Source organism: Loxodonta africana, chromosome 9 (assembly GCF_030014295.1).
Source record: "Loxodonta africana isolate mLoxAfr1 chromosome 9, mLoxAfr1.hap2, whole genome shotgun sequence".
Lineage (NCBI taxonomy): Eukaryota > Metazoa > Chordata > Mammalia > Proboscidea > Elephantidae > Loxodonta > Loxodonta africana.
Genome location: NC_087350.1, coordinates 77,471,917 through 77,486,771, shown reverse-complemented (window position 1 = coordinate 77,486,771; position 14,855 = coordinate 77,471,917). Strand labels below are relative to the sequence as shown.

At 44.5% G+C, this 14,855-nt stretch overlaps 2 protein-coding genes across 3 annotated transcripts in view; one reads left to right on the top strand and one right to left on the bottom strand.

The window, feature by feature from the left end:
* Positions 1-548: 548 nt before the first annotated feature.
* ALG2 (ALG2 alpha-1,3/1,6-mannosyltransferase) lies at positions 549-4,565 on the bottom strand. The gene is made up of 2 exons (XM_003407566.4): positions 4,189-4,565; positions 549-2,031 (listed from the first exon to the last, which is right to left on the bottom strand). Exons 1-2 carry the CDS (start codon positions 4,534-4,536, stop codon positions 1,129-1,131), a joined length of 1,251 nt encoding a protein of 416 aa, XP_003407614.1. The 5' UTR covers positions 4,537-4,565; the 3' UTR covers positions 549-1,128.
* Positions 4,566-4,862: 297 nt separating this feature from the next.
* SEC61B (SEC61 translocon subunit beta) overlaps positions 4,863-14,855 on the top strand; it is a 91,769-nt gene continuing 81,776 nt past the window's right edge. Inside the window, exons 1-2 of one of the 2 annotated variants that reach the window (XM_064291671.1) lie at positions 4,863-4,996; positions 5,187-5,284. In XM_064291671.1, the coding sequence (XP_064147741.1) occupies positions 4,994-4,996; positions 5,187-5,284 (101 nt within the window). In that variant the 5' untranslated portion in view covers positions 4,863-4,993. The remainder of the gene's footprint in view (positions 4,997-5,186; positions 5,285-14,855) is intronic. The other variant, XM_010587802.3, reaches the window with a different exon arrangement.

Sequence of the window (14,855 nt, the reverse complement as noted above, 5' to 3'; positions counted from 1 at the left end):
TCCTATATACTGATCTTTGCTGTTTTTGTTAAAACATGAATTTAGCTTTAAAGGTATGTTGAAAACTGCTGTTTTTATTTTGTACTTAGTTTTGCAACATTTATTATCCATTCACCATGTGTAAGGCTAGCTGTTGGGGAGATACATGAGTAAGACAGCGTCTGCCCGTGAGAAGCCTGGGCTGCCAGCAGAAACCAGCAGGTAAGTAGTGAACTCAAAGACTGGTCAGTGCCATGAAAGGGCTGGAGGGCAGAAGGGAAGATCTCCTCCAGTGTGGGAGGCAGGCAGATGGGACAGCTTCACAGCAGCCACATTGGAGCTAGGCCTTGAAGGATAAAAAGTGTGTGTGTCCTACACTTAGTAGGAACTTAGTGAATATGACACAAGTATTAACCAAACTGGAGACTCAGGTGACATTAAGAAGCCCTGAACAAGATGCACGCTGCATGCTTGCCAACACTCCCTCCTCACTGCAACACTGTTTACCTCTCGTTTTCTGACTTCAGGCTTAGCTGTCACATCTACGTTCCTAGAGATACCCAAACAGATCATGGAGGCCAAAATTTAAAATTTTATTGTCTGCTACTCTGTAAGATACACACCTTTTGTTGTCATGCCTCAGTGTGCAAAAATACAATAAATCATCCTTGGAAATACATAGCACTCTTGGCAGGGACCCAGACAAAAGTATGATGACAAAAATTCCCCAACACAGGACAGTAAACACCTAGGTTTCTGGGAACTACGGTAATCCTATTCTCATTATGCTGACATCAAATTAACCACCTTTGACAATGAGACACAAACTATCAAAAACAATTAAGGCACAATATGATTCAAAACTTATAGGCAGAGTAACACTAATCCAGAGAAAATGTAATTAAAGTATTCGGCCAAACATGGAATTGTACATTTGTATTTTAACACCGGTAAGACCAGGAATGATTATAGCATAAAAGATATTTTTTCTGAAAAAGCAGACAGGGAGGTGTGGTGCACGGGAAGGTAGCTCATATTTAGTTTTTAATCTCTTCTGTGGTAGATGCTAGGTTTCTTTTTGATTTCTGGTCTATAAACCACAAAAATGTTATTAATTAATGCAGCATAAAGACCTTAAGAAGAATCTGATTATTCTGGCAGTCTGGTGACATACTGGTAAAGCCGTTCTGCAAATGCTTCAAAGGAAAACTTCTCCTTCACCCTGGCTCTTCCAGCCAGTCCCATTGTGGCTTTCAAGGAAGGTTTGTGGATAAACTTTTCCATGGCTTCTGAGAAGTGCACTGGGTCAGGCTCACAGAGAAATCCTGTGACACTGTGCAGAATGGATTCCAGGGGCCCGCCTGAATTAACAGCGATGACTGGGCACTGCATGTACATGGCCTCCAGAGGGACGAGGCCAAAGTGCTCGTTGCTTGGTGTGTAAAGCACACAAGTGCAGCTGTGGAGCAGTGAAATTTTCTGCTTGTCCGAGAAAGACCGCAAGAAGGTCACATGCTGGCCAAGGTCAGACTGCCGGACCATATTCTTCAACTCCTGATAGTGTTCCACGTTCTCCAGGACTCTCACATCATAACCACCTGCCATGATCAGATGAACCCTGTCCCAGTCTTGAGACGTCAATCTTCCACGCAGCTCTACTAGGGCTTCCAGTGCCAACTTCAGATTTTTCTTCCTTTCGTATCTGTTGATGGAGAGGAACAGAAATTTTTTTTCTTTGGGGACTAGGTCATCAAGCTTTTCGGGAACAGCTGAGTCAAAGCTGGTGACATTCAGAGATGGATAGAGGACATCAGGGTCTATGTGAGACAAGGTCTTGAAAGTGTTCTTAAAAACATTAGCTGTAAACTGGCTATTGACCACAATGCAGTCGGCCATGCCTGTGGTGTATTCCTCCACCCAGTCAATCGGGGCCCTATACAGCCGTTTAAGAAAAGAATCTCTCTTGGTGAGCAGCAGATCTGGGAAGTGACAGTAAAACAGGATCTTCTTACGCCGTCTGGCCAGCCTGAGCACTGGGATACATGCGGACACCTAGCCAAAGCAAAAATCAGCAGCACGTAAAGTGACTCGTCAGCTCAACTTCAACCAAATAAAAGCACAGACACCCACCCTGGCTCCAAGTCTATGGGCTCCTTATGGGTAATGTCTGAGTCTGTTTTGTGTTCCCCCAGTCTCTTACCCAGCACATGCATGGTGTATAGAAGGTCAGTAGGCGTTTGCTGAATGAGTGCTAAACATACATCATGGGAGTAAAATAACAGAACCTCTTTGGAAGGCAAATTTGGCAATAGCTTTTGACATTTAAAATGAACACGCTCTTTGACCCAACAACTCCATTTCTGGGAATTTACTCAAAGGACATGCTTGTAGAATCACCAAACCCACCCCCCGCAAAACAAAACACAAGGATGTTCAGTACCACACTGATCTACTCACAAAAAACTGGTTATGACATCAGTGTTCTGTAACAGAAGAATGTACAAGTTTTGGTACATTCAAACAAAAGTGGATTTTCCAGCCACTACAAAGAATGAAGTGAATCTCTAAAATTGATACATAAGGATGCTCCGAATAGAAATTCTTGGTGAAAAAAAGGAAATCGTCCAATAGTGTTGTTAGCTGCCATCCACTGGGCCTCCGACTCACGGTGACCCAAAACACAATGGGATTGGACCATTGTAATCCAGTTTTCAGTGGCTGATTTTTCAGAAGTAGATTGCCAGGCCTTTCTCCCAATAGCAGGTGTGTTAAAATTTCCATTAAGTGCAGCTAAGAAGTCATATGTATGAGTACACACATATGCTGGTGTCATCAAAGACAATTTCTGGAAGGATACAGGAGAAACTGTTAACAGTGGCTATCTCTGGGGAGTGGAATGGAGTGGCTCTTTTACATTTAATTGTGAATGTTATTTTAAAAAAGAAACTTAGGGGGGCATGAGAAGGAAAGGGAAACCCTGGGGGCATAGTGTTAAGCGCTATGGCTGCTAGCCAAAAGGCTGGCAGTTCAAATCCTCCAGACGCTCCTTGGAAACTCTATGGGGCAGTTGTACTCTGTCCTATAGGGTCACTATGAGTCGGAATCAACTCGACAGCAACGGGTTTTTTTTTTTTAAAGGAGAGTCTAGCATAGCTAAAGGCTAGCTCCAAGTGTACTTTATCTAGCAAGGCAAAAAACTTGGGACTTTTCTTCAAAGAGCAATGGGGAGTCATGTTAAACAGGAGAATGGCATATTTAGATTGGTGTTTTTAACACATCACACTGCTAAGGAGCGGGATGACCTGGCTGCAAGGACTAGTATCATGGATGAAGCTGTGTCTCCCCAAAATACGTGTAACCATTTGGCTAGGCCATGATTCCCAGTATTGTGTGATTGTCCACTATTTTGTCACCTGATGTGATTTTCCTAAGCGTTGTAAATCCTATCACTATGATGTTAATAACATGGATTAGTGGCAGTTATGTTGATGAGATCTACAAGAGTAGACTGTATCTTAGGACAATCGTTTGAGATATAACAGAGAGGTGAGCAGAGAGACAGGGGGGCTTCATAGCACCAATAAAGCAGTGCTGGGAGCAGAATGTGTTCTTTGGACTCAGGGTTCCTGTGCAGAGAAGCTCCTAGTCCAGGAGAAGATTGATGACAAGGACCTTCCTCCAGAGCCAACAGAGAAAGCCTTCCCTGGAGCTGATACCCTGAATTTGGACTTCTAGCCTACTACGCTGTGATAGAAAAAAGTCATCCACTTGTGGTGTTTCTGTTACACGACTAAGACAACCAGAGACAGTGGGGTGCATGTGGCTTGAAAGTAGTTCATAGAAATAAAAGGAAATAGGGAAGAGATATACGGGTTATTCAGAAGTAAAAGTTGTTTCTTGATCGAGCTCCGAGGCTGATCTGCTTCAGAATGACCCGGAGATCCATTTAAAATGCAGATTTCTGGGACCCACCTGGGAACTCCAGAATGAAAACTTCTAAGGGTGGGACCCTGGAATATGCAATGAGCGCCCACACTAAAGTTCAACACCTATGGGCTCACCCCCAGCTCTGATTTCTCCAGATCAGTTCGGATCTTTCCGAACGTCAGACTGGGAGTACTCAAGAGGTCAAGGGCGACCCTCCATAATGAGAAGAGGAGCGGCAGCGAGGGCCTGGGCATGGCCGCATTTGCACAGCGGCCGCCTCACCTGGTCGCACACGACCACGTCGAATTCCACGCCGCTGCACAGCAGCACATAGAGCGCCAGGTAGACCATACGCACGTAGGCGCAGAGCGCTGCGCCGCGGCCGCCCCAACCCAGGCTGCGCGGCAGCCAGTCCCCGGCGCAGTGCACCGGGAGCTCGCGGCTCTCGGAGAAGCAGTGGCCCGGGTCGTAGTGCGCGGTCCAGATCTGCACGTCGCATCCGCGCGCCCGCAGCGCCAGCGCCGCGTCCAGCACCAGCCGCTCGGCACCGCCCACGCCCAGGTCCGGGTGCAAGAAAAGTACAGACGGGCCGGGACCCGGGTCCCGGTCACGATCAGGCTCCCCCGCCATCGCCCGGGAGCTGCGCCTTCGTCCCGCGCCCTGAGGGAGCCCCGCCTCCCCGGCTCCCAGCTGGCCACTGCGGGGCCGACCCCGCCCCGCTGTGCGTACGTCGGTTAGGCCACATCAGCGCAAATCTATGGGTGCCTTATAACTGCCGGATAAAATTTCTTGCCCAACAGCGCCTATATCCTCTTTTGGGCAGGCATTAGATCCTATAAAGGACTCTTTGTCCAAAAGGAGGAGATGGTAGGTCTGTACTTTCCATATAGCGGCTCACCAAGCCTCTTGGAGCGAAATTTATACAGGCAAATAGTGGGGACAACCCAGAGGTCCTTGGAGTTGGCGAGGACCCTGCCAGCAGGTCTGGGGGCGGGCGGTGAGCCAGTTTCTCCAGCCGCGGTAGTTGGAGGGGCTGCTCGGCTTCCCGCAGTGCGCTTCAGCTTTCTGCCACCCTCTAGTTTCCAACATGGTATGGTGCCTCAGTCTCCCCTCCTTGATCCCCGCCTCTCCCAGGCGCCCTGAATCCTCTCTGTGTCTTGCTCTTTCCCCGTGTCCCCTTCGCTCTCCCGAGGCTCCGGTGCGGGTGCTGGTCTCGGCTGTCAGGGTCTGGTGGCGGGCTCGCGGCGCTGACCGGTCTGTCTCCTTGTCTTCCTCTGCAGCCAGGTCCGGCCCCCAGCGGCACAAGTGTGGGCTCCTCAGGGCGCTCTCCCAGCAAAGCAGTGGCCGCCCGAGCGGCGGGATCCACCGTCCGGCAGAGGTGAGGATCCATGCGACCCGCTGGGCTATGGGTTCAGAGCGATGGGGCCGAAGAATTCTCTGGCCCTGGGAGGGAGGTCCTGGGATATCATGATTCATAAGGACAAAATGAACCTTAAGTGACGTGGCCATAGTGGAAATTACAGATTTTTTGATCTTACTTACAGGGTCGCTATGAGTTGTAATCGACTCGACGGCAACGGGTTATGTGTATACTTGATTGAACTAAGAAGCACGTTCCTCACGTGTGTTATTATTAGTTTTATAGGCTTGTCTAATTTTTGGCTAAAAGGTGGACTTCGGGTTTGGTTTCAGTTTTGAGTTAGCAGGGTGTCCGGGGGCCATAGTCTCGGAGGTTTCTCCAGTCTCTGTCAGACCAATAAGTCTGGTCTTCTTTGTGAATTTGAATTTTGCTTTACATTTTTCTCCCATTCTGTCTGGGACCCTCTGTTGCCGTCCCTGTCAGAGTGGTCAGTGGTGGTAGCCGGGCAACAGCTAGTTTGGGGCTCAGGCTGGTGAAGGTTGTGGTTCACGTGGTCCATAAGTCCTTTGGACTAGTATTTTCCTTGTGTCTTTGATTTTCTTCACTTTTGTTTCCTCCGAATATGATGGGGCCAATAGATGTGTCTTAGATGGCTGCTCGCAAGCTTTTAAGACCCCAGATGCTACTCTCCAAAGTAGGATGTAGAATGTTTTCTTTATGAGATATGTTATGCCAGTTGACCTAGATGTCCCCCAAGATTATTGTTTGTTTTATAAGCATATCTAAATCTTTGGGGGAAAGATGGACTTCAGGAGTGGCATCAGTTCTGAGTTAGCAGGGTGTTGGGGGTGGGTTGGGGGCCTCAGCCTCTTTTATCTGGACTTTTGCATTTGCTGCTTCTTCTCTGCAGGCATTTCCACTGTAATTTGTCCTTCACTCTGAGTCTCATTCTTCTGCTTAAAGATCTCTGTGAGTTTCTTGTTGGAGAATTTTTAAAAATGGGGTATGAGGCTTTTGATGGTCTTTTCAGCCTAACCTTTCTCTTTCTTCTCATCTGTGATCCAGCAACAGTGAACTTATTACTGTTTCTGGACTTACTAGCTCTTTTGGTGGCCCTGATGCTCAGGAATTATTTCCTCTCAGGCATTCCCTTACTCTGCAGGTAGCTAGTCAGTTTCACTATTCCCAGTTCCTATCACAGGGCCTGACACAACAATAAATGATCAATGAATGAAAGATTCAAGCAACCCTGTTATAAGAGTTTTGAAGAAACTAGTGGGATTTTTATCTAGAGAAGACTTGGTAGGGGTACATGACAACTGTCTTTAAGGGCACGAAGAAGGATGGATCTTTTCTTCTTGGTTCCAAAACCTGTCGCTGTTGAGTGGAATATAAAGTAATGTAAGCATACCTAATTTTGCTGTGCTTTGCTTTATTGCACTTCGCAGGTACTGTGTTTTTTTTTTTTTTTTTACAAATTGAAGGTTTGTGGCATGTCTGTTGGCGCCATCATCCAACAGCATGCGCTTACTTCATGTCTCTGTGTCACATTTTGATAATTCTCAAAATATTTCAGACTTTTTCATTATTGTATCTGTTATGATGATCAGTGATTTTGATATTAAACTGTTGTAATTGTTTTGGGGCACCATGAACCATGCCTATACAAGATGGTCAACTTAATCAGTAAATATTGTGTGTGTTCTGACTGCTCCACCAACTGGCTGTTCCCCGTCTCTTTTCCCCTCCTCAGGCCTCCTATTCCCTGAGACACGACAATATTAAAATTTGGCCAATTAATAACCCTACAATGGCCTCTAAGTGTTCAAGTGAAAGCAAGAGTCACACGCCTCTCACTTTAAAGCAAAAGCTAGAAATGATTATGCTTAGTGAGGAAGGCATGTCAAAAGCTGAGAAAGGCTGAAAGTCATGCCTCTTGCGCCAAAGTTAGCCAAGTCATAGATGCAAAGGAAGAGTTCTTGAAGGAAATTAAAAGCGCTACTCCAGTGAACACATGAATGAAATGAAAAGAAAGCGAAACAGCCCTATTGCTGATATGGAGAAAATTTTAGTGACCTGGATAGAAGATCAAACCAGCCACAACATTCCCTTAAGTCAAAGCCTAATCAAGAGCAAGGCCCTAACTCTTAACTCTATTTAATTCTATGAAGAATGAGAGAGGTGAGGAAGCTACAGAAGAGAAGTTTGGAGCTAGCAGAGGTTGGTTTATGAGGCTTAAGGAAAGAAGCCCTCTCCATAACATAAAAGTGCAAGGTGATGCACCAAGTGCTAATGTAGAAACTGGAGCAGGTTATCCAGAAGATCTAGTTAAGATAATTGATGAAGGTGGCTACACTAAACAATAGATTTTCAGTGTAGGTGAAACAGCCTTGTACTATCTTGGAAGAAGATGCCATCTAGGACCTTCATAGCTACAGAGGAGATGTCAATGCTTGGCTTTAAAGCATCAAAGAACAGGCTGACTCTCTTATTAGGGGCTAATGCAGCTGGTGACTTTAAGTTGAAGCCAGTGCTCATTTACCATTCTGAAAATCCTAGGGTCCTTAATAATTATTCTAAATCTCCTCTGCCTGTGCTTTATAAATGGGACAACAAAGCCTGGATGACAGCACATCTGTTTACAACATGGGTTATGAATATTTTAAGCCCACTGTTGAGGCCTACTGCTCAGAAAAAAACAAAAAAAGATTCCTTTCAGAATATCACTGCTCACTGATAATGCACCTGGTCACCCAAGAGCTCTGATGGAGATGTACGAGGACATTAATATTGATTTCATGTCTGCCAATACAACATCCATTCTGTAGCCCATGGATCAAGGAGTAATTTCAACTTTCATGTCTTATGATTTCAGAAATAACACTTTGTCATGTTATAGCTGCCATAGATAGTGATTCCTCTGATGGATCTGGGTGAAGTAAATTGAAAACCTTCTGGAAAGGATTTACCATTTGTCATGGATTGAATTTTGTCCCCGCAAAATATGTGTCAACTTAGTTAGGCCATGATTCCCAGTATTGTGTGGTTGTCCTCCATTTTGTGATTGTAATTTTATGTTAAAGAGGATTAGGGTGGGATTATAACACACTTACTAAGGTCACATCCCTGATCCACTGTAAAAGGAGTTTCCCTGGAGTGTGGCCTGCACCACCTTTTATCTTACAAAAGATGAAGGGGAAGCAAGCAGAGAGTGGGGACCTCATACGACCAAGAAAGGAGCACTGGGAGCAGAGCACATCATTTGGACCTGGAGTTTCTGTGTGGAGATGCTCCTAGTCCCAGAGAAGATTAATGACAAGGACCTTTCTCTAGAGCTGACAGAGAAAGCCTTCCCCTGGAACTAACATGTTGAATTTGGCCTTCTAGCCTACTGGACTGTAAGAGAGCACACTTCTGTTTGTTAAAGCCATCCACTTGTAGTATTTCTGGTATAGCAGCACTAGATGACTAAGACACCATTCTAGATGCCGTTAAGAACCTTTGTGATTCATGGGAGAAGGTCAAAGTATCAACATTAACGGGAGTTTGGAAGAAGTTGATTCCAACCCTCATGGATGACTTTGAGGGGTTCAGGATTTCAGTGGAGGAAGTAACTGCAGATATGGAGGAAATAGCAAGAGAACTAGATTTAGAAGTAGAACGGAGCCTGAAGATGTGACTGAATTGCTGCAGTCTCATGGTAAAACTTTAATGGATGAGGAGTTGCTTCTTATAAATGAGCATAGAAAATGGTTTCTTGAGATAGAATCTACTACTGGTGAAGATGCTGTGAGCATTGTTGAAAAGATAGTGAAGGATTTAGAATATTACATAAACTTAGTTGATAAGACAGCAAGAGGGTTTGAGAGAATTGACTCCAAGTTTGAAAGAAGTTCTGCTGTGGGTAAAATGCTATCAAACAGCATCACATGCTACGGAGAAATCTTTTGTGAAAGCAAGAGTCAGTTGATGTGCTATACTTCACTGCTGTCTTATTTCGATAAATTACCACAACTACCCCAACCTACAGCAACCACAGCCTAGATTAGTCAGCAGCCATCAACATCGAGGCAGGACCTACTGCCAGTAAAAAGATTGTGACTCATCGAAGGCTCAGATGATGGTTACCATTTTTAGTAATAAAGTATTTTTTAATTAAGGTATGTACATTATTTTTTTAGACATAATGCTATTGCACATTTAATGGACTGTCCAAACCCAAACCCACTGCCATCGAGTTGATTCCGACTCATAGTGACCCTATAGAACAGAGTAGGACTGCCCCGTAGGGTTTCCAAGCCTGTAAATCTCTACGGAAGCAGACTGCCACATCTTTCTCCTGAGGAGCCACTGGTGATTTCGAATTGCTGACCTTTTGGTTAGCAGTTGAATGCTTTAACCACTGTACCACCAGGGCTCCCTTAATAGACTACAGTATAGTATAAACATAACTTTTATATGCACCGGAAGACCAAAATAGTCATCTGATTTGCTTTATTGCACTATTGTTTTTATTGCGGTGGTATGAAACCAAATCTGAAGTATATCTGAGGTATGCCTGTATAGATTCCACAAGTCTTACTTTGTGACTTTCTTGTGTCTACCACATGTGACCTGTTCCTATCTGCATAATTACCCTTTAGCTGAGGACCCAAAAAACCCAGCGCCATCGAGTTTTAGCTGAGGAGACAAGGCCTAATTCATGACACCATCCAAGAGTGTGACCTGACAGTCACCCTTAGTGGTAAGCAGTGTAATTCAAATTCTAGGCATTGTAAACATTCAGAGAAAGAAGAATGCAGTGCGGGTCAGAAAATTGATTTGTGACCCAAATCGTGGAGTTTATTCAGTGGGTAGTAAAGGGCAAAGAACAGGTAGGTTTTTCTTTTTTTTAAATGTAGAGGCCAGGTAGGCATATTCTGTATAAGAAGCGCCTGCATGAGCAAAGTCTGAAGGCATGAGTGGCTCTTTATTACGTGGGAGATAAAGGCCGGTAATGTCATCCGGGCAGGAGCCCTGGTGGCGCAGTGTTTAAAATGCCTGGACGCTAACCAAAAAGTGGGAGGCTCAAACCCATCAGCTGCTCTGCAGGAGAAGGATGTGGCAGTCTGCTTCCGTGAAATATTTACAGCCCAGCTCCTCTGACAGGGATCACAGTAGAGGGTTCCAAACACAGTGGCAGAAAATAGTAGAGCAAAATTCAGATTTACAAAAAAAGACCAGATTTACAGGTCTGAAAGAAACTGGATGAACCCCCAGTACTATGGCCCCCAGACATACTGCTAACTCAGAACTGAAGCCACTCTTGAAGTTCACCTCTAAGCCAAAGATTAGACAGGCCTATAAAACAATAACACATGAGGAATGTGCTGCTTAGTTCAGTCAAATATATGAGATCAAGTAGGGAACAGCTGCCCAAAAGCAAAGACAAGAAGGCAGGAAGGGACAGAAAAACTAGATGAATGGGTACGGGGAACCCAGGGTGGGAAGGAGAGAGTGCTGACATGTTGCGGGGATTGCAACCAATGTCGCAAAACAATTTGTGTATAAATTTTTGAATGAGAAACTAATTTGTGCCATAAACTTTCAACTAAAGCACAATGAAAAAAAAAAAGTTGAGCGGAAGAATATTGTAGACTCTCAGGTAGTGTCAAGGATTCAGTTGAGGTTGGAGTCATGAATTAACTAATTTTGCTTTGTTACATTTTTTCTAGCGGTGCTCAGGTGCCCGGTGTGGTAGATAGTATTTTCCACAGATGGCCACGATGATATCTCCAATCTCATACTCTCTTCTTCCACTGTGACCTTGATGCTTCTGTCTTTTAGAAATGAAGTCTATGCCCCTCTGCTTGAATCATGGCAGACTGACTGTCAAAAGTGACATGGTGCTAACTTCTAAGGCCAGGTCACAGCAGGCAGTACAGCTTCTGCTTGGTTCTCTTGGAGCACTTGATCTTGAAACCAGTAGCCATGCTATGAGGAAGCCCAGATTACCTGATGCAGTGAGACCACATGGAGAGACCAGGTATAGGTGTTCCAGCCTGAGGCCATAGCCAGTAAACAGAAAAACCCATTAACATCTGAGTGAAGACACCTCCAGATGATTTCAACCCCAGCCATTGAGCCCCTTGAGTCTTCCTAGCTGAGGCCCCAGACATCATGCAGCCACCTCCATTGTACTCTTTGAATTCCTGATCTGTAGAATCTGTGAGCATAATAAAATGGGGGCTTTATTTAAAAAAAAAAAAAGATTTACAGCCTTAGAAACCCTGTGGTGCAGTTCTACTCTGTCCTATAGGGCTATAGAGTTGCTATGAGTTGGAACCGACTCCACGGCAATGAGTTTTTAAAGTCATCCTAGAATATAGAGTAGGGAGACTGGACTATAGCTAATGGCAGAGATTAGAAACATTACTGTTTCTTCCAGAGTAAGGAAGTAATAAAGCTAGGTTATAGGACATGAACAGGGATTCAGTGAGTAGGTTGGAGCAGAGTTGCAGAGGGAGGCAGATTATTTCATAAACCAGATGTGAGCAGCAAAGGGCAATGGCTGAGATTAGAGAAAGATCCACAGACTTATCTGAGAGGTGATGCAGAGATACAGAAATCAGTAGGACTAGGTACTTTGTTGAATGATAGTAAATGATTTATTATAGGTGAGAAAATGAGGTACAGAAAAATAACTGATGGGTAAGTAAAATGAACTTAAAAGTTTAGGGACAGATGCAGCTTCTAAAGTGTATTGTGTGTATTGTTGTTATCTTTCAGGAATCAGTGTGGCTGAGGCCAGTATAACTAGGTGCTGAGACCATGGTTGTATGTATTGAGAGACCCTGCTATGTCCCCTTTAGGATTTTTGGCATGCTTATGTATTATTTCATGAGTGTAATGTTTTAAGTACTGTCTAAGAATCTCTGCTCTATAAATCTGAGAGAAAGTTGAAGCAAATGGTTGATAATATTATTTGCAGGTTGACATTGTTTCCTGCTCAATGAGATAATAGAGGCAGTACCTTAGAGAGGAAATTGTGTAAGATTTAAGGTCAGACCAGGATTGAAGTCCTGGCTCTTACTGCAGTGTGAAATGAAGTTGCTATGAAAATGAAAAGGTGCAAAAAAAACTTTAAAGTGCTGAGTGGTGTTCTAGCAGGATTAAGAGGAATCGGGGATATTAAGATAGTCATGAAATAGTTATGGAGAATCCGCTACATGACAGGCACTGTTCTAGCTCTGAGGATATATCTGATTAAGAAGGGCAGGTTTGTATTCACGAACCTTATATTCTCGTGTGGAAGACTTTAAAAAAGGCGAAGAAATGAATTATGTAATTTTAGGGCATCAAGAAAAATAATGCTTGGTAGTGGTGGGGATAGAGGGAGGATGGATAGGTGTGTTGTTAAGAGTGTTTAGAGTAGGTGACACTTGAAGGACCTGAAAAAAGCAAGGGAGCAAATCATGCAAAGATCTGGGGAAGGATAGGCTTTCCACACAGAAGGAACAGTTAATTGTAAAGACTGAGGCAGAATGAGTTTGGCTTCTCGGAGGAACAGCCCAAAAGCCATTGTGTTAGAACGAAGTGTGTAAAGGGTGGTTATGAAAACCATCATGTTAAGGTATAGGAAAAGGGAGGCAATTACACAGTAGCCTGAAAAAAAAAAGGTAAAATAGACTCTGAACAGAAATTTAAGAGATTAACGTGGGCTCTATCAGCCTCTGCCTAGCTTTCCGGTGCGGGGATGGGGGGTATTTTGAGTATGTTTTGGTAGTTTTGGTTGGCAGTTCAGATCTTCCAGCTGCTCCTTGGAAACTCAGTGGGGCAGTTCTACTGAATCTGGTAAGGTCTCTATGAGTTGGAATTGACTCACAGCAGTGAGTTTAGTTTTTGGTTTGGTATTTTTAGGTGCCCTGGTTTTCAAATTTTCTGCTATGTCTCATGTGCCAGCAGAGATAAGAAATCTTAAATGAGGCCAGACTTTGATTCTTTTAGGCCTTCTGTAATTCCAGGAAACTTTGTGGGGCCTTGGTGGCATAGTGGTTAAGAGCTCAGGCTGCCAACCAAAAGGTTGGCAGTTTGGATCTACTAGCTGCTCCTTGGAAATCCTATGGAGCAGTTCTACTCTGTCCTGCAGGGTGGTGATGAATTGGAATCAACTTGATGGCAATGGGTTTGGTTTTTGGTTGGTTTGTAGACAGGAACTAGAGTTGGGAGGCTGTGGGAATAGTGGAAAGTGCATGGTCCTAAGACTCAGCCAGTGACTTAATATGTCCACACTGGGTTTACCTTCTAGCTCAAGTTCCAGCTACCTGCTGTCCAGATTAAATGATGTGTGTGTGCATGTAAGTTCTTCTAAGTGTACTAGTTAGCTCTATAAATCTCTGTACAATTTGTGTTTGCCATTTATAATCAGTTTTCCCAAAGAAACATCATACAAATGAAGTTAGAAGTTCTCAGGGAAGCTCACGAAGACCTACTTATCACCTGTAGCCCATAATCAATGTGTCTGAATTAAATTCCTTGTAGTGTAATAGACCCTAATCATTATTTGACACTGATTGTGGGAAAATGCTTTCAAGGTTGTAGCATGAACACAGCTTTTTCTGCTGGAGCCCGAACTGGAACCAGGACTCTACTCTTCCGCCCCATCATGCAGTAGGGGCAGGCTCCCTGAGGTTGAGACCAGTGCTTCTTGCATTCAGAGTGTGGGCTAAAGGCCATGGCAGGGGGTATTAAGTTCCCTTGGGCTGCCGTATCAAAGTACCATAAAGTAGGTAGCAGCTCTACACAACAGAAATTTGTCTCATAATTCTGGAGGCTAGTAGTCCGAATTCAGGTTGTTGTTGGGGGCAATGTTCTCTCCCAAGGCTCTTGTCTTTCTCAGCTTCTGGTAGCCCCAGGTATTCCTTGACGTGTAAATGCGTCTTCACATGGCTTACCTTTGTCCCTTTGTCTCTGTCTTCTCTCTTACAAGGACACCATAGATTGGATTAGGACCTGTTCTAATCTGGTATGACCCCGTGGTAACTGATAACATCTTCAAAGACCCTATTTTCAAACAAGGTCATGCTTATAGATACCAAGGATTAGGACTTAAGCATATCTTTTGGGGGGACACAATTCAATCCATAACACAGGGTGAAGTGGGGATTAGGACCAAAGTTGGGAGGGCAGTGAGAATAGATGGTAGAAACAGGCTTTTACTTCTGTTTCATTTCTCTACCCTTCCCTTTTTCAAAAACCCAGAATCAGCAGCCCACAGATACTGGAATGCTATTTTAAGGGAGAGTATACAGGTGAGAGCGGAAACCCTGGTGGTGTAGTGGTTAAGTGCTACAGCTGCTAACCCAAGGGTCGGCAGTTCACATCCACCAGGCGGTCCTTGGAAACTCTATGGGGCAGTTCTACTCTGTCCTATAGGGTCGCTATGAGTTGGAATTGACTCGATGGCACTGGGTTTGGTTTGGTTTTGGTTTATACAGGTGAGGGGCTGGGATGGGACAGGGTTTTTCTTCTTTCCTCTCCCTTCCCCCCCTACCTAAGACTCCCGAACTAAAGAGGATTCCTCCTGACTTCTCTCACCACTTACTACTCA

Excerpts from the sequence above, each read along its gene's own strand:
- ALG2 (XM_003407566.4), bottom strand. The coding sequence starts at position 4,536 with ATGGCGGGGGAGCCTGATCGTGACCGGGACCCGGGTCCCGGCCCGTCT. Across the intron at positions 2,032-4,188 it reads ACGTGGTCGTGTGCGACCAG|GTGTCCGCATGTATCCCAGT; the intron begins GTGAGGCGGCCG and ends TGCTTTGGCTAG.